This window comes from Pungitius pungitius, chromosome 7, assembly GCF_949316345.1.
Source record: "Pungitius pungitius chromosome 7, fPunPun2.1, whole genome shotgun sequence".
In the NCBI taxonomy this organism is placed as follows: domain Eukaryota; kingdom Metazoa; phylum Chordata; class Actinopteri; order Perciformes; family Gasterosteidae; genus Pungitius; species Pungitius pungitius.
In genome coordinates this window covers 13,111,068-13,135,407 of record NC_084906.1, presented here as the reverse complement: position 1 = coordinate 13,135,407, position 24,340 = coordinate 13,111,068, and the positions used below count along the sequence as shown (strand labels likewise).

At 43.8% G+C, this 24,340-nt stretch overlaps 3 protein-coding genes across 3 annotated transcripts in view; all 3 read right to left on the bottom strand.

Moving 5' to 3' along the window:
- LOC119216840 (adhesion G-protein coupled receptor D2) overlaps positions 1–8,030 on the bottom strand; it is a 67,205-nt gene extending 59,175 nt beyond the window's left edge. The window contains exons 1-13 of the mRNA XM_037469994.2: positions 7,716–8,030; positions 7,192–7,216; positions 6,646–6,870; positions 5,729–6,370; positions 4,112–4,303; positions 3,566–3,639; positions 2,875–3,165; positions 2,662–2,773; positions 2,178–2,324; positions 1,785–1,887; positions 1,255–1,366; positions 917–972; positions 468–594 (exon numbers count right to left, since the gene is read on the bottom strand). Of these exons, the coding sequence (XP_037325891.2) occupies positions 468–594; positions 917–972; positions 1,255–1,366; positions 1,785–1,887; positions 2,178–2,324; positions 2,662–2,773; positions 2,875–3,165; positions 3,566–3,639; positions 4,112–4,303; positions 5,729–6,370; positions 6,646–6,870; positions 7,192–7,216; positions 7,716–7,751 (2,142 nt within the window). The 5' untranslated portion in view covers positions 7,752–8,030. The remainder of the gene's footprint in view (positions 1–467; positions 595–916; positions 973–1,254; positions 1,367–1,784; positions 1,888–2,177; positions 2,325–2,661; positions 2,774–2,874; positions 3,166–3,565; positions 3,640–4,111; positions 4,304–5,728; positions 6,371–6,645; positions 6,871–7,191; positions 7,217–7,715) is intronic.
- A 643-nt stretch (positions 8,031–8,673) lies between these two features.
- Positions 8,674–24,160, bottom strand: kif14 (kinesin family member 14). Its single transcript, XM_037470683.2, has 29 exons — positions 22,768–24,160; positions 21,870–22,124; positions 21,668–21,755; positions 21,397–21,495; positions 21,216–21,268; positions 21,077–21,107; positions 20,740–20,847; positions 20,482–20,598; positions 20,225–20,343; positions 19,918–20,090; positions 18,737–18,884; positions 18,259–18,322; positions 17,967–18,151; positions 17,755–17,857; positions 17,493–17,650; positions 17,210–17,357; positions 16,806–16,952; positions 16,118–16,250; positions 15,638–15,731; positions 15,354–15,495; positions 14,848–14,954; positions 13,152–13,252; positions 12,714–12,944; positions 12,446–12,633; positions 12,196–12,348; positions 11,788–11,910; positions 11,558–11,632; positions 10,164–10,311; positions 8,674–9,918 (listed from the first exon to the last, which is right to left on the bottom strand). Exons 1-29 carry the CDS (start codon positions 23,841–23,843, stop codon positions 9,563–9,565), a joined length of 4,923 nt encoding a protein of 1,640 aa, XP_037326580.2. The 5' UTR covers positions 23,844–24,160; the 3' UTR covers positions 8,674–9,562.
- The window catches only part of ddx59 (DEAD (Asp-Glu-Ala-Asp) box polypeptide 59), a 4,461-nt gene continuing 4,188 nt past the window's right edge, over positions 24,068–24,340 (bottom strand). Inside the window, exon 8 of the mRNA XM_062563494.1 lies at positions 24,068–24,147. Coding sequence (XP_062419478.1) covers positions 24,068–24,147 — 80 coding nt within the window. The remainder of the gene's footprint in view (positions 24,148–24,340) is intronic.

Here is a 24,340-nt window from a genome sequence, read left to right as displayed (position 1 = left end):
TATAGAGTATACTGGGCTACCAATGCATTTTTCCCGAAGGAAAGGCACACTGGGAGTGACCCCTACTGGTAAATCTAGTGTACTACCAACACATTTTAAAGATCACAGACCATGGACTTGATCAGCAACATATACTGTGTGTTCTATTAACCACAATGAAATACTATTTAGTATGCCAGACTAAGATTTTGCATGTCCTAATGTCTTTTAAAGTAATTATGTAATATTAATTATGTGATTCATGATTTTTATGTAAACTGCGTTCCAAATTGCATACCTTTTCCTTGGATTGGGACATAACACTACACCATTTTACTACACAAGTTTAATCTTCTTACTCATGTATCTGCTGCGCAGAGTCATTTGCCCACAGTTTGAATTCAAGGTCTAACTGTTTCCATCATGCGATGACAATTTTTTAGCACGTGTGGTTTGATTCACTGCATCAGACACATTTAAGGAGGTACCTTTGACTCCAGGTAATTCATCAGCACTGCAAAGTTGGTGGTGTGGTTACAGAGGCAGGAAGTGACACCAGAGCCAGCAAAGGTCAGCCTGCAACCGTCACTTGACCAGCTGCTGCTTTGATTATGCCTTAAAACAGCCCCAAAAACAACCGACACACACAAACACACCCGCATCAATCAAAAGTCTCAGAGAGATTATATATTTTGTATTAAACGTTAATAAGGATTTCAAAACCTAAAAATCTAACTTTGGAATGACATAATACATTCATAATATTTGATTATTGTGTTCGAAAGTATTAGTAGTATCAAACGAGTAAAATGCATTCTAAAATTGTATGGTACACAATAAGAGAACACATTTTGTTTCACTGTTTATCTATCAACTTCAATCAATGATGCAATTACACACATTTACTAGGGCTGTTTATGCTGTTGGTCAAACTTACATCAAGCTGAAGTTCCAAAAGGCACAAACAGGAGTAACTCGCTGCCAATACTCCACCTAGAAACAGAAACACGTGTTTGAATTTGTTGGCGTTCTCCTTTAATACATTATTTTGGATTGTAATCAGTCAAAAGCCCAATGGAAGAAGATGAAAAATAAAGAAATAAACGCCCTTCTCACTGTACTGAGATTTTGCATTTGGTGAGTTTATCAAAGGGCAACAAGTTAAAGAACAGTTTCAGCTTTTCACAAAACATTTGCCATAAACATGGATTCTGATTCAATCCAGAACTCAATGTTTCCCTGGGCCTATGAATCAAACTGCGTGACGGACCTTACCACGTGTGGGGAGGAAAGGGTGTATTTGATGGCCACGGGCATAGTTTGGGCCTTGGAGGCATCACGGACGGTGGCTGATATGACGGCAGAAGCGAGGCGTCCGGGAAGACTCCTGGGAAGAGACAACATGGTTACAACTTACATCTGCTCTTTATCCCATATACGGAAAACAAAAGTTTAATCCAAACTACTGGTAATCACTCTTAGTATTATTCTTACTAAAAAAATGGATCTAAAATTAGTGCTGAATCCGACACATGAAAAGTAAATTAGTAAAGCCTTTACCTGATTACACTTGAATTTAACATTTATTCATGTAGAAATGACTTAAACTCTGTCTGGTTCCAACCACTGATTTCCGGAACCGATGAGCAAATATTAAATATAGCAAACCTATACAAAGTGGAATAAAGCAAGGCTGAGTTGTGTTATTAAAGAGTGTTATTGACACACTGTCGATGTCGGACAGTCCTTCACAATGGTCAACAACGTTTAAAGTAGGACTTTAAAACAGGCAAATGTTCACCGACATTTTTCCTTTCTCTTGGTGACTCAGCGGAGGCCCCTGTGCTCCCGACAAAATCTCACTCAGGTGGCTGTAGTGGGTGTGAATAAGCATCAGCTCCTCATGTCCTAGGGAAACAAGAGGAGCAATTCTGATTTAATACAAACTACTTCGCAGAGCGTCACTTTCAGCCACATTCACAGATGATAACAAAATGCCTGTCAGTTATTGTTGGATCTGGAAGTCACAACTATGGATCCGTGTTCTGGAGTCATTTGGAGAAAACTCTCTGCATCAAAGAATGTAACATGATGATTTCATGTCTTGTGTTGTAACACATGCATCGCTCATTGTCAGTTGGGTTAACCTCTATGACAACTAGGAGCTTTTATCATGTGTGTGTGTGTGTGTTTCCTACCCAGAGTGTGTATCCTCTGCAGCGCCGTGTCAGGGATGAGCAACTCATCTTGAGCGCTGCTGCCGGCAGAGTGAGAGCCGACTGCAGAAGGCTTGAACACTTGACTACAGGTCCCTTCAGTCAGCTTCTGCCACTTCATATACACATCTGGGAGTCAAGGCACCAGAGGACACACAGGACAACAGACATGCATTGACAAGTAAATAAGAAATTCATTGAAAAACTATCCTTTAATTGTCTGCGTTACAAAGCAAGTACCAAGTATTTGTCACTTGCATTATACTCTCTTCTGAACATTTAGTGTTGAGTTTTGCCTCAACGTGAACAAAAAAAAAAGTCTGCTAAAAAATAGTTACAAGATAACTGGGTTGTTTCCTTCAGTACACGACCACTGGATCCCCACTGAAACTGTGGCTATGGTTTGAACGAGGCACAAACAGATCATCTGTATTCTAGTTGATGTGCATCAACGTGTTTTAATTACCTATGTTCTTGGTAGAAAGAGTGAAGCCTTTTCTCTCAACAGACAGCATGTCTGCGAGCGTTTCGGTGAGTTTGTCAATGCTGCGGACAATAGTAAATGGTCCCACGTTGACCTGTACAAGTAAGACAAACCCCCAAAAACAAAAATGTGGATTCCGGAAGGACAGAAATAGAGCATTCCACAGTATGGCAGAAACCAATTAGCACAGGTCACCTGGTCCTCTGTCACGCCCATCCACTGTGAAGCCATGTGAGGCTCCAGCATCAAACTCGCCGCCTTCAGGTAGTTGGTAGCAATGGACACCATGACCTCTGCAGCGCCGGCTCCGGCGGGGCGAGGCCCGGCGGCCTGCGCGGACAAGTCCGTCTCAATCCTCCGGGCGAGGTAGAGGACGTCGCCGGGGATGAGGGGCGGAGGGCCGACAGCCTCCAACCCACGCAGGAGCGACTGGGTCAGCTGCCGCAAAGAGTCCAAGGACGTGTTAACGCTGAGCTCCGCCAGGACCTGAGGAAAGTGAATGGAGACAACAACTTAAGTTTAACTAGGGGGAAAGTTGGGTGCAATAGGATACTGGTAACTCAACGATTTCTCCTACAAATGTCTAAAGCACAAAGATTTTTAATGTGCCTTTTTAACTTTACGGCAAGCCAATACTGACACGCCTAGCATGGGACAAATGAGTCATTTCTACCTTAAACATGGCAAACATTTAATCCGCTGCACAGCTTTAATTAAACTTCACAAAGCTGGGTGTTGCTGCCAAGTTGTGAGGTCCTTCCTCCAGAGGGGGGTGGGGTGGGGGGGGCGTCTTTGCTGTATTCTCGGTTACTGAGCCGTAATTAATGTATGGTATGTACCGCTTTAACTAACGATGTGTAACAGGCGGCTATACTTTTCGACTCACAGCTTTAGTGAGATGCTCCTCACTTATGCTCCTGAAGAACGCTGTCTTTGGTAAACTCAGAACATGGAGCACTTCTGCAGAGACAGAGAACAAATAGAATGACGTCAATTACAGCATGAGCACATGTAGGTGTTTCCTGAAGATTCAACGATCTTTGCTACGCTGACACAGTGTCAACACCGGTTAAACACGCCACATTATGCACATTACATGAATACAAGCGTCATTTGACGCTTTTGTCCAAAGGGACTCACATTGAATTGTAACCCATGGCCTACATTTTGCCAGGGGAGCAATCAGGGGTTGGGTGTCTAACTCAGGGACACTTCGACATGACACATGGAACAGCCGGGATTCGCACCGCCAACCTTGCGGCTCCCAGCGCATCACGCCACTCCATGCGCCACCATCACTAGGCTAATTCGACCCGTCAATGTCAACGCTCTTTTTTCAGTATCTTAAGCGATCACACGCAAGGGAGCAAATCATCAAATAGCATCAAGAATGAAAAGGCCAACAATTCTTTAGCATTTATTATTTTTGTACCTGTCTTGAACTGGCAGACGGCCCCCATTAACGAGTCGCACCTGGCTTGGCCCCAGCTCCCAATAACGGGGTCGAAGACGTCACAATCCCCATCGGACAAGTGGCTGTGGAACAACTTGAAGGACAATGTTTGATTCTGCGAAGCATTTCCATCCAGGAGGGAATCCAAGAACAAATTTGCTGTGACGTTCGCTAGTTAAAAAAAGATGGTGAAAGGTTTCCTTAATGTTCAATTCTTCCAAATTAAAGAGGGACACATACGAATTGAATTACATTCACAGTGGTGTTGACAATCCTACACTCAAATTTAAATCCAAAAGTCAAATTCACATCTGATGTGCTGTTGTTTATGTGTAACAAACTAAGTACCTTAATCATATAATACCCCAACCATGAATATTCAGCATTTTATTTTGAGTGTTCGATTTTAAATAGATGTTTCTGGACTTTTCTTTATGTGGTTTTCATTGTTTGTTCCTACTGCAACAAAAACGCCAAAGCCCAGTCCTTGCATGTAAAAGCCCACATGGACTCAGCAGCAAATCTGACTCCAGTGTTTCCACTAGCTTTACAACTCCAGGGGGGGGGATATGAGGGGGTGGGGGTGGGGGGGTGTCTAAAAGTTACAAGGTCTGTAAGTGGATCATTGAAAACACCAAATGAAACAAATGAACATTACACTACAATCGAGTGCAACATTTTTTGTTCAGTTTCTGTAGGCACTCATCGGGGAGCATGATGTCACAGGGGGAAAAGTTTATTGTGAAGGGAGGGATTCAGAGTGACGTGATTCACATAACATTTACGAGAACCATAAGGGGCCAATTACAACATGATCGACATCCATCCTATTACTTGAGGGAGGGAGGTTTGCAACAGACAGATTTCCTCTTTCCTTAGTTAATAAATTATTTAATGGTGTGTGTGTGCGCGTTTGTGTGCATGTGAGTCGGTTTGTTTACTGTGTGTGTGTTGCCAAAGCATGCTGTAAATTTATATAATTTAATAACAGCTTCACAGAGCACAATATCTATGGAGGTATGACTTAAAGGTATCACTGAAATAGCATATCATCCGCTGCTTTTTATTTATTATAGTCATGTAGAACCAGGTGCACATAAAAGGAATGTATATGATCTAATTAAAGTCTTTTTCTTGTTTTGTGACAAAGTTTAAACCAGAGTCTGCAATGACAAGCTGCCAGTTCCTCTTAAGTCTGGAACAGATCTGGAAAAAGGTTTTGGAATAGATCCAAGACTGCACTGGCCAAGAGCATATTGGATCTAGTTGTATCAGCAATGAATTCACAGCATCTATTTCGCTTGGACTCTCTGCATCTCAGACGGGTGGGGCTAACGGGATCAGGCCAGCTCAAATCTTGGAATGTTACTGAAAATGACTTTCCAATGGATTCCATGTGACTGTTTTTCTTCTGCTTAGCAACCCCACCCAGCCCCAGTGCCAAACTACCTAATCTACTAATACCAGTATTAAAAAGCAATGCTTGACCACACCACCGGACCACGCAGATAGATATGAACTATTCCTGTATTTGACGATGAAATCAGCTGATTACTCCTCAGCTTGTTCCCATCCACATACCGCTAACAAACGTACCTTGACATGGGATGTCTTTCCACAGCTTTGTGAGGGAGGGCTCTATTTCCATGGCTGATACATTCCATTTGAACACCAGCCCAGAAGAAATGGGTGAACACTCCTTTTCCATGGAGTACATTTCACTGACGTTCAGCACCCGGTCCCATATGTACAGCTCCGTGATACTCCCAGAGAATGACTCGTCCTTCTTAAATGAACCGCCGAAAGTGTCCTGCTCCTGTCCAATAATGAAAAGGCCTTGAGGGCCAATGCTGTTAGAACTTAGGCCCTCACCCCGATCAACCAACAGGCCATTGGTAAATAACGCCCAGCGCCCGCCGCTCTGGTTCCAGGAAACGCACACAGAGTGCCAGGAGTCGTCCTGGTCGAAGGCTTCTCGGTACGGTCCGTGAACGCCGTGGACCAGTAGAGACAGCTGCACAGGTTTCCCCTTGACCAAGTTCCCCCGGAGCTGGAACTCGTTGATATAGGACTGGATGGAATAAGAGAAGATGGTGGAGATTCCAAAGCAATTTGGATCAAAGCGAACGCGGGTGCAAACGGTCACGGCGTCCATGGAGGGGAACGTGTGCCGGAGGCGGGCATTCTTCCGGTCCGTGCGTCCGGCGAACTCCAGAATCAGCGTCTCCGAGGAGCTTTCTGTTTCACACCACACAGAAAGAAGGAAGAGGCATTGCTATGAAGGGAGAAAAAAAAACCTGTCACAGCTTTTGGAAAAGATGTAGGCTAATCATACAATTCAACACTGTGGTCCTAGTCCTAACGTAGACACGTGGGAAACATTTAGACCTTTTGTTAAGCCTTTGAGTAGGAAGAAAGGTGTCAGGGACAAGAACAACAATGCTCCTGCTGTTTTAAAAGAAATGGTGCTCAGAAGTTCATATAAATTGTCAAAACCAGCACAGTGAACCTACTTCTCGGAGGTGGCTCGACCTTCTGGGCGATCCACACAGGCTGAGAGATCTTCAAGGACTTTAAAAAGTTGGTTAGCTCTTGCTTGTCCTCAGCGTTGGAGACCATTGCTAAGGCTCCAGAGCGCTGGTTACACAGGTCCCCTGCGTTGTTCCATTGGAGGCGATCAGGAACGTACTCATAGTAGGACTCGTCATTTGTCAGGTTTCTAGTTTCCACACTAAAGGCTGTTCAAAACAGAGGAAATAAGATTGGAATAATTCTGCTATGGCAGACATGCTGTTGATCATCGGTGTGTTCTAGAGTTTGAGAAGATACTGGTGAACCTGTTTGTGTTTTAATTGTTTCACCTGAGTGGGCACGGAATCAGACACAGTAACGGGAAAAGTAGCCTGAATAAAAATGGTTTTCTTATACTACTTGATGCTTAATACTCGTCTTGCTTATTTAGATCAAAACCAGTCGAAAGTTCCTGCGGAAGTACCATTTGATGCAATATTAAAATGTTATTTTGAAATACAAAAAAGAGGTTAAACAGAGGGACTCACCCAATATACAGCTGTGGAAACAAACCTGAAACATAAGTACATGTTTAGCTCATTGCCAGGTATGATGGAGAGAACCGAGGGGTTAGCTCTTTAATAATAAGATAAAGCATAATACCAAAGTACAGTACACATCTTAATATCTTTGGGCATGCAATAAATACATTCATGCCTGCAACGTCAAGTTTATTGACTGCAATTACTTCGCTTAGAACGCAGACTGCCCAGAATAATCATTTTAATTGACTTTATAGCCAATCAAAAGCCAGTATTTAGCCAGCATGCTTTTCAATGGAGAAATGTTAGCCCACGATTTAAACAGTGCAGATACAACTCTACGACGGGGATAATTTACACATTCATAAATATAATACAAATATGGAAGAAACCGTAACGATTGAAATTGATAGAAACGTAAGATGACAGTGGTTTTGTCAGTCGGTAAAATAGGTTATCAATTCCTGTTCGGCTAAAATGTCCAAAGCGGGCGAAACCGGGAAACAAATACATTAACATGAAGTGCTTACCAGCAAGCCTATGATGGGCAAAAATAACCAGAGCATCCTGAGAAGGAAAAAAACGTGAATTATCCAAAAAAGGAACGTTATTTGTACGTGCTACGCACATTGGTCACACGCAAAATATATATTTTTTTCACGTCAGTAAAAACTTTTTCTTTGCGCGTCTTTTCATCCCAACCCCGTCGAGTAAGTGAACGCACCATGCAACCACTAAAGCAACGTCTACTTATCTTGTTTTGTTTCACAAACTTTATTCGTAAAAGGTTATCAACGTGTATTGTTCTCCTCCGGTGTGATCCATCAGTCCGCTCTCAAAGTCGGGAGTCCTCCACAGAGCAAGAAGGGAGGACGCAGAACAAGCTGCAGCGAGGAGGGGCAGTACAGCAGTGGGTTAACCAAAGTAAGGTTCAGGGACCCCTAGGGGGCCCCGGGGTGTTTTTAGTTAAACGAGGGACTTTCCCAATGCGTTGCAGCCTATTGAGGGGAATACTACAGCAATATACACTCACCGGCCACTTTATTAGGTACCCCATGCTAGTAACGGGTTGGACCCCCTTTTGCCTTCAGAACTGCCTCAATTCTTGGTGGCATAGATTCAACAAGGTGCTGGAAGCATTCCTCAGGGAGTTTGGTCCATATTGACATGATGGCATCACACAGTTGCCGCAGATTTGTCGGCTGCACATCCATGATGCGAATCTCCCGTTCCACCACATCCCAAAGATGCTCTATTGGATTGAGATCTGGTGATTGTGGAGGCCATTTGAGTACAGCGAACTCATTGTCATGTTCAAGAAACCAGTCTGAGATGATTCCAGCTTTATGACATGGTGCATTATCGTGCTAAAAGTAGTAGAGTCAGTGTATATATATATATATATATATATATATATACACAGTATATCCCTATGAATAAATGAAAACAGTAAATGTACATTTAAGGTTCGATACAGACAGACGCTCATCTTTTCAGCTGTGAATTCAAAATGTAAAATGTATTATAGATTAGGTGTACCTGTGGACAGTTGGCGCTTCATTTACTACAAGGTAACCTGGTTAAGGAATGCGTTTCCCAGTGCCCCCGACCAATAGAAATTCTTGTCATTATTCGGGAAAGTCTTTAACAGGATTCCACTGTTTATTGAATAGCATACAATATGAAAGACATTTTCCCACATGAAGCTATTGCATTAGCACACGTTAACATATAAAATAGTTTACAAAGTGATACAAGGAAATAAAACACTACTTTGTTGAAGTACCTACATAAAATTCTCTCCTGAGTGCAAAATAGCTGCAATGTGTAATAAAAGACATAAGTGCAAGTCTTTATGTAAATACAGGGAAAAAATAAAAGGTCTCCATACAAGAGTTAAATCATTAAGCACATTGCATGGGGTGAAAACCTGCCAATATTCATTTTAAAAACACTACCTGAGCTGCTGGAGATTGAAATCTTAAAGGTTTGAATAACACAGTACAAGGCCTGGTGAAGTACAATTAAAACAGTTATTTATTATAGGAACGATTGCTACAGCTTCAAGCCCCCAAATTAATTAATTTGATTGCTTGGTCAAATTCTCTTTATAATTGGAAAAACTGCCCATAAAAATAAGCAGATTGCTCACATTTGGAAAGCCGCGTTATTGTTTATTTTGTTACTGGATGGCGACGCCGAATAAGCCCGCAGTCTTTGTTGCTTCAGACTCCATGTTGGCGCTACAGGAGTGTATAAAAAAATATACCCAGGCCATATTGTTTGTTACAAGCAGAAGTTTTCTCCGTATCAGAATTTCATTGATACAGTAAATCGTACATGATGGGAGCACACATCGTAAAGAGTAACACATAAATCACACCCAGTGCATGTTGCCTTTTAACGTGGCACCGGGAGGCAGACAGTACACTATCTTACTCACAACTCGATTTCCTACAGCACTGTGAGTTTCTTTTCTTAATAATTTATCTTCAGTGCCATTGTCAGAATCAGCAGGACTCTCGCTCTCCCCTGCAACCTGTTGGCTCCAGGAGGACAGGGACAGGAGGGCAAAATGAAGCTCGTCGCGAGCAGCCATGACACTCTGAAGAAAGGAAAGCTGCAGGGTCATCGCTTTTTCCTTGGACAGACCGGTGATTAGCTCATCAACAGCTTTGGCCGAGGAGGAGATCGCCTCTCTGCAGCTGCTGGGGTTGGAGTCTGTGACTTTTCCTGGAAGTAAGACGACAGTCAGATTGGGGGATGGGGGGGGCTCCCCAGATAACCAAAGCTCTTAATTATTATTATTGCATGGATAATAAGGACAAGGAACAGAATGTGGTTTAAAGACAAGAATCAGAATGTGTCATAATACAAATCTAAATCAAGTTTGATCGTCTGAGACACAGACCCAGCTGTTCTAAAAACACAATGAACCAAGCCCATGTGTGTGTGTGTGTGTGTGTCAGAAGCTTCACCTCGTAGGGCAGTAGATAGACAGGAATGCAGCTGTCTGATGGCCTGCTTCAGTTGGAACAGCTCAGTCACCGTAGTCTTCAGTCTCTGCAAATGGGTTGAGGCCCCCTCTTCCTCCTCCTCCCCCCCCTCTTCCCCTGTGTCTCTCTCCTGTTTGAAAACATGAACACACCCTAATAATGAATACAAGACGGAGCAAATAAACAGAACAAACTGTGACGCAACCAACTATTACATCACCAGAAACTCACACAGAAACATACACGTACAAGAATAGCAAACCATGGGCAAACGCAGTGGACAGATATTAAATGTACTCACTCAATTATTGAGCTCAAATCAAAAGCTCATAGCCATTCTAAGAAAGCAGAATCATTTCAGAGATTAACATGTTCCAACCTAGTCTTGATATTTTTACCAGGGATCTTGCAGTTGACAGTTTCAATTCAGTTCAACACACACACACAGTTGCAAATGATGTCACTGACTAATGCCATAGCAGATTAAATGGGGCTTTCACTGTAATGTGTTCAATTACCCAAATGGCTTCATCCCCAGTTCACCAAAGTACAGAAGAAAACAGAAAAACAGCTACCGCAAATATAATTAATGTGTAGTTATCAAAAGGTTTATCTCATTTTTCCCTTTAAATGAATAACTTACGGTATGCATTCATATAATTACATATTACTACTCTTTGAAAAGGTTTCTTTTCCACCATTTATACCTGCACTAGCGTTGCCCCTTTCTGAAGAGCTGCAGACCATAACGTCATTTCCAGATGCATTTACTTACACGATTATGCACATGTGCAGTCCTGTGTTAAAAGGCTTGCTCAAAAACTATTACTCAGCTTTATTTGACTACAATAACATTGTGGGCAGCAAAATACCCCGGTGCCTATATGTGTCAATGATCAGTTTTAACAAAAAAAACTGCTACTTTGTGTGGCTAAGATAACGGCAAACAAGCCCGTTAGCTGTGACTGATGCCACTTCATTCAACACATTCATTACCTGAACGAGCGTCAACGGGCAACTGCAGAGAGATAAGCCTACAGAGCATTGAGCTTTACAGGAGCAATAAAGGCTGAGTGGCATCTTTAACAGGGCTGCTGTGTGTGAGTGTGAGTGTGTGTGTGGGTGTTAATCTGTAACATTTAAGCCTGTGTCAGGATGGAAGATTGTTTTACACCTTCATATATCCAGGGAACCTTTGCCAAGAATGAATTCTGTCTTTCAGGTAGTTTACCCGGACAAATATCAGAACCTTATATGACGCGAATGCAGAGAGCCCAGAGCTGATGCAACGTATTGAATTCTTATATTTTGACGACTATTAATGCCAAAGTTCCCCCTATTCTCATCACAAAGACGGCTGAGCTGCTGAAACTCACCGTGATGTGGCAATGCATGTAGTTCTGTAGAGCACGGGCTAAATCAACCACTTTAGACTTCAGGCCCTGCAGCACCTGTAAGTAGAGATGGATTATCAAGGACAACTCTTCATTTTAAGAAAACCTACCATAAACCTTTATGCAATTTGAATTATCAACACAAAATCATATGGTATGACTACTTAAAAAAAAAAAAGAAGAAGTGACACGGTAGAGTTCTGTTCTCTTACTGGGTTCCTTGGGTAGGCCAGTTGAGCCTCTCTCAGCATTTCCCTGCTGATGGAGAGGCTTTCCTCCAAGAGAGAGCTGACGCCCATGCTGGTCCCCCTCACCAGACACATGACAAATGACTGCTGAAAAGAGGATTCATATAAAAACATAATTCAAATTTCAATTATTAGCTATTTTTAACAACACTCTCCTTGTCCTTCAACGTAATAACTATTCTCAAAGGATTATAAGAAGTATAGCCTGACTGATATTGGATGCCAACATTAAAAATGAATGAATAAGAGCAACACTATATAGCTAAATGTTTTCCAATATGAAGAATATACACAGATATATATGAATCAGTACGGTTAGTTAGTTAGCTTTGACCGAGGTAGAAGCTGCTGCGGCGTTAATGGTGAGGTTACCTCGCCTGTGTCCTGGGCCCCCGGCTCCGTAGCATTCAGCGGCGTGCCTGTCACCGCCGCCAGGTGGCTCAGTGCAAGCAACGCTGCGTCCAGACACTTGCTGCTCTTCCTCCGGGCCTCCGTCACCATCGACGTGATCTCAGATTCACAACCCTGGGGGTGGGGGGGGTAAAAGATTCCCACTATCAGTCTACATGAGTTCAGCATAAATACTAGAAACCTAACTCAGTGGTTTATATTGTGTGTTTACTTGAATGAGTAGCTGGAAGAACCCTCCCATCTTCTTGACTTGGCTCTTGAGCTCCTCAGTGATGTTGTGGAGTTGGCCGGAGGAGGGTTTAACGCTGGCCAACCACTGCGTGGTAACACACACCGTACTCTCCACGCCCGCCGTGGCCTTGAGCAGCTGAGTCAGGGCCACCGAGTTACACAGAAACACTGCAGGAGAAAAGGCACACTTAAGAGCTTAAGCGCACAAAAAAAGAAACCCGTCACCAAAGGGGAGGCTGGAATCTCACCGTTCTCTTGACTGTCATCATCCAGACCATCGTATATGTCCGATATCGTTTGGACCGCCGCGTAAATCAGGTGTAGATCAGAAGCCAGCCTGTCTGCCCTGCTCTCCTCCGTCCCACCGCCGCCCCGCAGACGGGACACTGACTGACCAATCATCTCTTTGCAGATGCCGGGCACGGCAGAGTCTACACTGCGGGAATGGGTGGAGGGAGGCTGGGCCGCACCCATCAAACCTGGGTCGGAGACAAAGAGTTGGGGTGTGCAGACATGTGTCACAAAATCAAGTGTAGCACTCTTGAATTTATGTCCCAAAATTTGAAATTAGACACGCAAGCTTTAATTTAATTAATCAATTGTCTTGCGTGACACCAACGGGACAAATTGTGCCTTTAGATCATAAAACTGAAAAGAAATGTCCGTCATTTGGTTCAGTGCCTTACCAGCAGACTGGGAGGGGCCGGTGTGGAGGCTCTGAATGGGATGGACCCGGATCTCGTAGAGACGGCCGGAGATTCTCCGACTTTTCAACAAGCTCCGGCTCCTGATCGCAGACAAAAGATAAGCAAAACCCTGACTTGCTCGCCGATAGAATTACGAGGCATGTTTATGCTCTCATTTAGAAGGACTCTGAGCTTTAGTGTGTGAGGGAAAAACATCTTTTACACATTGCAGCTGAAGGTTTGTTTGCTAATTCTCTCTTAAATGAACTACTGTTGAAGTTTGTTTCTCTCTGCGCAGCCTGTTGTATATCTTATTCTGTTGGATCTCCTTATAGAAGCTGAGTGCCATATTTTTTCACTGACCTTGTAGTTGGGGGACAGAAGAAATACTTTAAGTATCTTCATTAGTGGAATGTCATTGAAGAAACATCAGATTGTCCTAGTTTTGAGCTACCGACTATTTAATATAACGAGACTTCACCTGTTGTATTCAACAGTAAACTATTTTCAAGCTCTATTCACTAGATGAGTACGTTCCAGTGCAGTGGTTTGCAACCTTCTTTTCAGTGATGTACTCCCCATTATATTTCTTTCAGCCAAGTACCCCCTAACCAGCACAAAGCATTTTTGGTTGATAAGAATATGTAATAGACAGCACTGTGCAACAACTCATGGACACAAGCGTTATGAAAACATAATCTTCTGAATACGTGCAGAACTTTCACATTTTTTTTTGTTTTAACAGCCTTAGGGGTTAAATGTAAACTCTAACCCTAAATCAACAAAACAACGTGGCTTCGGCTGTGGAATTGGCACATTCACGCTGGGGCTTTGCGTTTGCAAAAATGGTGGTTATTTTACGTGTCGTTAAAGGAGTTCAATAGTACGATGGATTTGTATTACTGAACAACCTAAAAAGGAGGTAAGTTCAATAAACAACTATTGCTCTTGCCATTTCGCTTAGGCGTGGGTTTTTAATGGAGCCAGCAGGGCAGCCTGTGCCATTTGGCTGGGTCTGCAGGTAGTTTACGCACCACCAGAAGCCCCATAAACATACTCGACAAGAACAACAACGTGAGGGGAAAATGTTGGGGGCTGTGCCTGCTCCACAGGGGTGAGGGTTTGAGTTGGGATTTTTTATAGAGGGAGAAACACAGGAACCCTCAGTGCACTTTCCTTTTGTGAACCCCTTGGACGGCTTTTCTGGAAATTAAATGAGTAAATAGAGGGGGAAAAACAAAGAAGGGAATATTCTGTGTGCAGAGACTTCACATCAGCTTTTCACGAGAGAAAGAATGATGTGTTCAATGTCGAAACGTCTGCCAGGTTGTAATCCAGTGGTGGAAACTAGGAGGACTTTGTGAAAACAAACAGTAAATCCTTTTTGTCTGACACGTTGTTCATATTAAACGAGTCCACTAGGTTGTAAGTTCAGCTCAGCATGAAGGCTGTGGATTTAAGAGCCACACAATGACAGGCAACCGTCTCCTCTATCCAAAAAGTTCAGCTGTATGCAACAGGAAGGAGGACACTCTTAGAAAGACAGTTGTGCACCTCCCCCAGGTGGTCTGAACATTTTAAGCAATTGGACAAGAACACTAATTGCGTCCGCAAAATGGAATGTAAGTGTACGGGCGATGTGAGGGGAGAGGGAGGGAAAAGGGAGAGAGAGAGAGAGGAAGAGCTGGATAATTACCTGCGGCGGGAGAAGGAGGAGGCAGAAGCAGAGGAGGCCGATATATCTTGCTCCCACTCATCATCGGGGTCATAAAACACATCGTCATCTTTAGAGGTGGAATCCCCCTGCGGAAAGTAAACTGTTGCTGACATGCCCAGTCTCATTTACTACCTCCTAACGAGTAGAGTACAGCAGAATGAGGAAGCATCACTCTGTCAAGCATTAAACTACCCATTGTAGACTGTAAATAAGGCCAAAAGAGCACTATGCAGAATGAGTTGGGCGGGTGAGTACGCTTCACTCAACGGGCATCATACATCAGATTATTAGAGCAAAGCAGCAAGATTCCTCTCAATCTTCAAGCATTCTGCTGCATGTTATCCATTGGAGGGCGCTTGAAAAGGACTGAACAGGCTTCCAGGCGATATATTTACTCACAATTAGCTGTATACTCCAGTTTACATTTGATTCTTTAGACATTCTTTATCTTGCTCAATAACTTGAAAGGCTGAGGTGAGGCGGACCTGATCGAGCTCCCTCATGGCAGCGATGTTGTTTTGGAACTTGTCCAGGCTCCAGAAGGTGGAGATTCCCAGCTTTATGTTTTGGACCCGCACCTGCAGCAGACCATCACGGTCCCGGTTGTCCTTTTCAGAGCTTTCGTGTCTACAACAAAAAAGGGACAAACCATTTGTGCTCAGGTTTATGGCGATCCTACCTGCCTGAGACACGACAATAGGATATTCTAAATGGGTGTGTCTAATAAATCACAGTGTGTAAACGGATGCTCCTTCTTGCAATTTCATACCTGCTGAAAACCGTGGTTTTCTTCAGTTTGGCACTAATCTTATTAGCTTCCTCAATCATCAAGGACAACTTCATGGCATCCCAATGTGGAGAGACTGAAATGCAGAAATGGATCATATCAGCTTCACCGCGACGAACAGCTCTGAGACAAAGTGTCTGAAGTTGTCTGTAATTCAGCCTGATTGAGTAGAGATTCACGCCATAACTAAAGATTCAATACATTGAATCCAATACATGTTAATGATACAATTAAGGGATAGTTTATTTAGCTGAGTTTTCAATCCCTTCCCAATATATTCCTAAATGAGATATGTTCCTATTAAACCAATGATGGTTTGATTCTTTATACTGCGTCCTAGCGAACTCTCTCTGGGTTAAGAGAACAAACCCACCCATCTGGAGCTTAACTCATTTCAACTCATTACTGTCATTGTGGGTCCGAGCTCCAAAAGGTGCGCAGCAGTGACTTGCGTGCTCTCACCATTTTGGAGAGTGTGGTTTTCCCTTAATGCTCTTTTATTCTGCATCTCCTGAAGCTCTTGGCTGATCTTTTTCTTCTCTGCCTCCAGGGCATCGACAATCTTTGCTTGACACACACGGTGTTCCTCCATCGCCTGGAGAGAACAACAGGTCAAGCTTCACCATGACTCAAAACATCCTTAAGAGCCCATCAACTAAACACAACAACTAGTGTCAGCAAATTTCTTTAAGCTTCTGAAGCTTGTTTTGAATGACCACAAATAATAATAATGAGCAAATTAAGGAATTGATTACTATTGGAATAACTGATCTCCTCTGGACAGATTTCCGAAAAGGAGAAAGATGCAGAAAAACAACTGAAATAAGATATGTTTAATATGTCATACTCTATGTCTTATATACTATAGTTCTACCAACCACTACTCTGTATCACTCACCGGAGACCAGGTTGTCTGAATGTACAGTGAAAGGTGAAAAAAAAGTGAAAGTAATAAGTCATGGTTGTGATATTTAAACAATGAATAGGTAGAATATTTCTGTGTGGGAATCATTTTCTTCTTTTTTTTTTTTAACGAAACAAACCCGTACTAGCAAAGGAATAATAAAGATTTCCAGGGAACCTAAAATAGTGAACTTCATTGAAGCAAAAGGGAAATGTAGCATTCCACCAAAATGTTGAGGGTCGTCACCTGGGCCTCCATGTTCAGGCGGACGCGTTTCTTGTGGGTGTCCACTTCCTGCTCCAGCTCCAAATTGGCATTTTTTAGCTCCGCCATCTGGTTGGCCACCCTCTGCTGGTCCAACTCCTGTTGCCGTTTCCGCCCAGTCTCCTCGTTCTGAATAATTAGGTTGTTGGCATCGTTAAGCATTTGTTGCAAAAATTGACGGGGTGTAAGCACAGATCATACGTGACACGGACCACATGCTGCAATAAAGTACACAGGGTTTGAAGAGAATATACTTATTTCAGTCAGTTCCGTAACACCATCATGCAAATTGACTTCCAACGTCAACAGCAGAACAGACACATTTTAAAAGTAGAATATTACATCTGCATACATGAATAGAAAACCTAATTGAAAGTTCTGTGTACCAGTTCTCTCTCCAGTGCTCTGATCCTGTCCTCATAAAGCAGCTTCTGGTCTGACAGCTCTTTCTGGGCCACCTCTTTAGCCACCTGAATCCCCTGCATCATCTCCTCTTTCGCCTTCAAATGGGCTTCTTCAATTTCTGCCTCCAGCCTGGGAGACACAAAGATGTCTTAAAAAGAGCTTGCATATAGATATCATCGGTCTGCACAAATAGACGTTTCCCTGACAACAACATAGCTGCTAGAATGGTATTGTGCTGTTCGTTATCTGGTCCTTTGCACTCACTGAGCTCTTTGAGCCGCAAGTAGCTCATTTTTGGCAAATTCAAAGTCTTTGTGACCGTCCCCGGCGCCTGTCCAGCACGACACCCGCTTCCCAGACTGCACCTCTGCAGGATGGTTGAAGCGGAAGTAATGGTCTCCACCAAGAATCACCCTGTCGCCCTGGAAACCAATAACAAAGACGACAAGATGTATTGAATAAGCAGAAAGAAAACCATTGCGCAAATCTTACGATGAGTTGCCCCATCGTATAATGAGCTACTTACATGGTGTAGGACTGTGGATTCAAATATGAGGTTTCCATTAACAAACGTCTTGGCATTGTCCGTAGGTGTGAGGCTGACAGTCCCCAGGGTGTTCATTATTACACTAAAACAACCCCAAAAAAATACATGTTAAAAATGTTCATGTTGAAGGAATTCAAAAAAAAGAAGCTTGCTTGATGAATATGAAAAGCAAAAACTGTTTTGAGGGGTACCAGTGTTGGTCAGCGATGAGGGCTCCTGTCAGCTGGATGTCATGCTTGGAATCAGACTTGAGCTTGCCCACGGTGGTTCGACCCTCTTTGATCATGTAGAGAAGCATCTCGGAGAGCTGAGGATCCTCGTTCAGATTCACCAAGTTAGGCAGACGATTGTCCACTTTGAACGGCACACCTGCTTTCTGAAATCAATGACAATGTTTCTCGCTGTTAGTACTCGGACACAGGAAAAAAAGTATGTATTTAGAACAAATATGAAATGAATGAATGATGTGTTCAAAAATATCACCTGCAACTCTTTGGTCTCTTCACGTTTGCGGATTTCAGCTTGCTCCAGCTTCTCCCTCCACGCACTGCCAGAAAAGAATACAAAAAATAAAACGAAAATATGAATCGCCTTGGATGGAATTTTGCCATGAGCCGATCAGATGCATCCCCTTTTCAATAACTTATCAACCATCTTACTAACTACAGTTTTTAAAAAGTGAAAAGATTAGAATGTCATTTTTGAATGTTATTGAATGGTAATGTTTTATTTTCACATTTGAATTGGTGTCTAAATATATGCACTGTGCATGATGACAAAAAACAGTATATGAATTTTTTATATATAAAATATATATTTAATATATGAAAAATCACTTCTGCTTCTAGAGATCTCTAAACTGTGGAACTGTTGTTTGGCTTTTACAGGCGACCACTTGTATCTGGCTCTGATGCATCAAATAAATTTAGAAAAGCCATGGTATTTATTCAGTGATACTGACCGGTTGGCCTCAACCATTTCTCTCTCTTGCTGACAGAGTTTGTTCCTCAGGCCGGCGATCTCCTGCTGGAACGACCGGACCCTCTCTGGTTGGACGCCCTGGGAGCTCATCTGGGCTGCTCGCAGCTTCTCTACCTCGGCCTTCAGCTCTGAAAACACACAAGGTTTGTCCAAAAATGTTTTTTTTGTTTTGTTTTTTAACAGATAATAGGTGGCCAACAGTAGAGCAAAAATACACATGAGCTATTACCAGGCAATGTGAAATTATAGTGGCATAAATGTCCTGAAGGTGTTTCTGGATATGACTTTAACAAAGGCAACAGAGACAACCAGACTTTATCAGTGAATATTGAAGACAATGAACTGAGCGGCATTGAGACAATTTGCAACGTTCTTGTCATATTAACACACGCACACTCTGATGGGCCTTGTGACAGAAATAAATCCACAGCAAGAGCTCCCCTTAGTGCTAAAAATGTCAAACAGCAGCACAATCATCTTGTGAAGAATAATACTTGCATGACAGTTAGCTGCCATGTGCAGCTGACAGTGCATAAATAAGGGCTGCGGGCAAGGTTAGGGCCACTGAGGAGTTCGTACACTGGGGATGGATTGATGGGACAGACCGGCGGGTTAGGGTGAGAGAAGGAGATCAAGAGCAAGGCACAAACAAAGAAAGATATACATTTACATATGAAGAAAGGAAAACCTACAGAGGCAGCGGGACCGAAGAAGACATGCGGCGTGACTTTAAAGGACGCGGTACTGCGGGGGTTCTTTTGATGTACAAATACGCTTCACAACTGCGATGCCAGGATGATCACAACACTGCTCGGTATAGAAAGACCAACCTTGGTTTTCCTCATGAATAAGGACTGCCGTTTGCGGCGGGTAGCAGATTCTCGGGTTCGCGAGGAAAATCATAATGTAATACTGTATTTGCAGAGTAAATATATCAATATTTTCTAATAAAGCAAGTGTTTTTTAAATCATGCGGCTTCACATTCCCATCAATTGATTGAGGAAAAATGCAAAAACGTGTCCTTAGATATGGCTAAGGCCCAATAAAGCAATTCATTACTCCTATTCAGGTTTGTATATTTATTTATATATATTTATTTATACATAATAAAAAGCTAGTCCAACAGGGTTTTCTGAATGTGGATATTTCGAGTGGCTGACCTCTGATCAGCTTGGCGCTGGTGTCCTCATTGACTTTAGCCACGTTGATGATGGTGCGGGCCTGCTGGGCGTAGCGCAGAGTGCTTAGGCTTTCCTCCACATTGCTGCCGGCAGGGCTCAGTGTGGCAATCATGGCTGTCTTGGAGTTACCACCAAGGCTCTCTTTCAACAGCCTGCGGAAGAGGAGAATCAATTTCATAAATACTGTGAAAGTGTGCATAGTACACATTTTTTGATTAAAGTCTGTCCTAGATTGTTAAACCACATGAAAGAAAAAACGCACTGTGCTTTCCCTCTGATTGCTCACCATGTCAGGACAGACTCTCTGTACGGAATGAAGACCTTCTTCCTCGTCAGTGCTTGCTCAGACAGGGCAGAGATGACCTTTCCGAGGGTAAGCAAGGATTTGTTGATGCTCGCACCCTCCTAGAATCACACAGTAAAAGTGTCAATTCCTGTTTTGAAGCGCCTGCGGTTGTATGAAAGTCCAAGAGCAATCTTCAGCAATAAGCAAGACCCGCAGAGTGTGTGTGTGTGTGTGTGTGTGTGTGTGTGTGCGTGTACCCGGAGTCTGTCTCCACTCGTCCCGGCTGAATTACAGCGCTCGCTGCCGGCCAGGTCCACCAGGTTGATCCGGCTGGTGATACTGTGGTCATGTTCTTCGCCTTCCACAAACTCAGTCTGCACACACAAACACAGCCGTGATGAATTGGATAACAAGAGAACACATGGCGCGGCCCAAGTCGATTAGTGCATGACTGTAGAATTTTACGGATCAATGAGGCAACATTCATGATGAGAAACAAAGTTATGATGTGATACCTGAGTCTGGGTCATAATCAGGGTGAAGACGGAGTGAGATCTGGAGCTCTTGTCATTCATTCCTGTAGCTGCTGTGGCTCTCTGCTTGTTTCCCAGCTTGAGCCAACCCTAAAAGAAAGGCATTGCCCATGTTGAATGAAATCTCTTAGTGTGAAGTGTGGGGTCTCCGTCCTGCGCTTACAAAACATTTATCCATGGTCAGACCTGGAGTTTTGTATTTCATCGGATTCTCTGCCACAACAAACAAAATTGACCAGGTACCAACACTTGCACGCTCATCCAAAAATGTTGTACATTTACTAAAAAAGAAAGCCACAGGAAAGCAATGTGAACCTACCTGAATGTCATTGTAGGAGCTCACAATATTCCTGTGAAGAAATACCAAAATTATAAACTTAGGAAATAACAGCGGCGAAGAATGCCCTTTTGGCCTTTATGGAAGAGTCATAGAGCAAAGGAAAGTCAAGGTTTCTTACGTGGAGAGGTCAGCCACATAGGGACCATGCACCGGATGTTCCCTCACCCTCAGCTAGAAATCCAAATCAACAGCGTTTTATCTTACACAAGTCTTGAATCAGTCAAGAATTAAGAGTAAACTAGCAAAGTAAAAGAACGTCTCATTCTCTAAAAGGAAATCAGTAGCTGTAAACTACTTACAGGCATCGTCCTTTGGTTTGGCTCATCTCTGGTCACCAGCAAGTCATGAATCTTCTCATTGTACACCTCAAAATAGCTCATCTCTACATGACACGTGACCTGAAAGACAACCTAATGATCAGTTATAAAACAAAACAAAAATGTATACAACAGACTTAATCTGTTTAGAGTTTTCTGAAGGAACTGCTGCCTCTGAAAATGTTCTATAAAAAAAAGGATTCACAAAAAAAGTAAAAGCATCAAGGACGAATCTTTCAAAGTGACATTTTACCTCTTCATTTAACATGGATGCCAATCTAGTAAACAGCTCCTGGCAGAATCGTGGTATCACCCCTTCCTCTTCTCCAAAGCCCATCATCCTAAAACAACAATGATTTCATACAAATCAACTGGATAGTCCGGTAAAGATATACATATACTCACCAGGAGAAGAAAAGGAAGAGCAAAGAAATGCCATCAACTAAAACACTCACGTGTACGACTTCCCAGAGCCGGTTTGGCCGTAAGCAAACAGGCAGGTGTTGAATCCTTCGAAGGCCCTCAACAACAGGGGCCTGGCCAGGGTCTCGTACACCGTCTGCTGGCTGGCGAAGGCGGGGTCGCATTCATCCACCGAGCAGAAGGAGAAGTCATAGTTGAAAGTGTAGCTCTGTTTGGAATCTGGATGCTTGACAGCAGTCTCCTGGCCGTTCATGAAGATGATCTGCAACGCCTTCTCCGCCTTCTCCCTGTCATTTACAAAACAGAATTTCAGAAATGTATTGATTTATTTGTTTTTGAACAGAAAGACTATTTTCTCCCAGGTTGTAAATCTGAGCTTAGATCCATAAGCTTAGAATGCACATAATTCCCCAGCTAAGAAAAGGACCATACAAGGCTGCAACAAATCAATGTTTCTTTGGTCTATATAATGTCACAAAATAGTGAAAAGGCCCACCACACCTTTCCAACGCCAAAGTTAAGGATGTGCACGTTTTTTTTGCACTCTCCTAACCTCAACAGCATGAGGTTTTCATTGCATTGGTCAAAGACAAAGCAGCAAATCGTCACAACAGAGGAGCTGCAACTGCAGAAGATTGGACTTTTCTGCTTGACAAATGACTTTAACCATTGACTAATGATTTAAAAGCGTTGCCAACGATCTATATACTAATGAAATAATAAAGGGACTCATTGTATGCATTCATTGCCTTTGTCACTTCAGTTGTCAAATGATCCCATGTCCTCCCGTGACCAATATACACTTTATTGTCATGTTTCTAGCCAAATTAAAAACATTAGTGTATCGTTACTGGCGGGGACTTTTGGAGAGCCAAACCAGAAGGCATCGTCTCACTCTTCAACGTCAACGTCAAACAGCATGTCACGCACCTGGCGTTGAAAGGGCGCACGCGGACCGCCACCGTCACTGCACTGTTTTCCATCTTGAACGAGTCCCGCGGCTCCGCAGCCTCGCTGGGACGGGACACGAGCTGCTCGCTGGACGCTGGAGGAGCCGCAGCAGGGTGGATGGAGGTCCTTCCTGCTGCTGGGGTCGCGTCTCTCTTCTGACCCGGGGTGGAGGTCTTCCTGGGCTGCACGGCGGCGTGGGGCTTGACCGCGGACGCCTTGCTGGCCCGAGGGGCAGGGACCGGTTTGGGGTCATCGGCGTGCTGGCTTTGGGCCTTGGGCCTCGCTACAGACGCGGATTTGAGCGCTCCTGGTTTGGGGGCGTCTCTCCCCGCCAGTCTCTCGAACACGTCTCTCTTGGAGGCGATTGTCTCAAACGGGGTCTTTTTAGTCGGGGTTTCGAACGTCTGGGCCTGGTTCGCCTCTGGTCGCCTGCTCGTTGAAGAAGACGAGGAGGTGGAAGAAGAAGACTTCGTGTGGCTGTGCGGTAGCCTGCCCGGAGTTTCCGAAGCGACCGCGGCTTCCCTTCCTCTGCTCTTGCATGCCGTTTCTCTCAAACTTACAGACCGGAACACGCTCGCCGTCCTGCCGTTCGGTTCGGTGAGAACTTTCGGCGTCGCCTGCGGTGCAGCGCTGCTCGCCCCGCGCGCGACTTTATCCACCGAGGGCGTCCTGGTTCTGCGCTGCAGACTCGGTCTCTTCTCCGGAGCCGCCGGCGTGCTGTCCAAGCTGCTTCCCACCATAGTTTTGTCCGCTCTCCCGGAGACGCTCTTCCTCCTCGACCTTCTCTGCAGTGTGAGTCGGCTGCGGCAAGACGCCGGAGTCCCGCTGCCGCTTTTGGACAGCGCGGAGATGACATACGTCCTGTTCACCTGTCGGCTTTTGCCAGAGGACCGCCTGCTGGCTTCGCTCGCTGAGTCTTCTGTAGTTGTCTCCGTTTTTGTTCCCGTTGCGTCCGTCGCTTTGCGCTCTCGGCCCGGCGTCCTGGAAGCGGACGTTGCCACCAGATGGTCATAATAAGCCGTGTGCTTCCTTGCCTGCACACTAAATAACGACATGGCAGCCGGTTGTAAAAAATAAAAAACTTCTAAGCTCACTGAAGTATAAGGCAGAGGCTAACGTTAGCTAACTGCTATTTAGCTCCTTTTGCTACCTAACAATATACGCTGTGAAATAATACACGACATGCACGAGGACAGTTCAGCATGTTGGTTAAAATAAAAGTCCAATCGAATAAAATAAAATGTGATCTGTGTTCAGTCAACAGAGCTGCCTCTGTTTGTTATTGTTCCAGCATCTCTTCCGCCTTCGCCCGCCTCAATTTCAAACCGTCTCCGCCGATGACCGCTGATTGGCGGAATTCTAGAAAATGGTGACGTCACATTTAGGTGACGGCATGTAACTGACGCTGGGTGTCCCCATAACCAAGGTTACAACTTTGGATAGATATTGTGTTGCGGTTCCAAAATTGATGTAGTTAACACAATTTACCAAAATCAAAAGGATTGTACCATTATGTGGGGACTAGATTCAGTTGCTGGCTCCAGTCCATACA

Bases quoted from the DNA above. Each gene is read 5' to 3' on its own strand.
- kif14 (XM_037470683.2), bottom strand. From the start codon at position 23,843: ATGTCGTTATTTAGTGTGCAGGCAAGGAAGCACACGGCTTATTATGAC. The intron at 18,885-19,917 runs GTCAGCCACTCG...GTGTGTTTTCAG, and splicing joins CAGCGCCAAGCTGATCAGAG to AGCTGAAGGCCGAGGTAGAG. The intron at 18,323-18,736 runs GTCAGTATCACT...CTTTTCTGGCAG, and splicing joins GAAATGGTTGAGGCCAACCG to TGCGTGGAGGGAGAAGCTGG.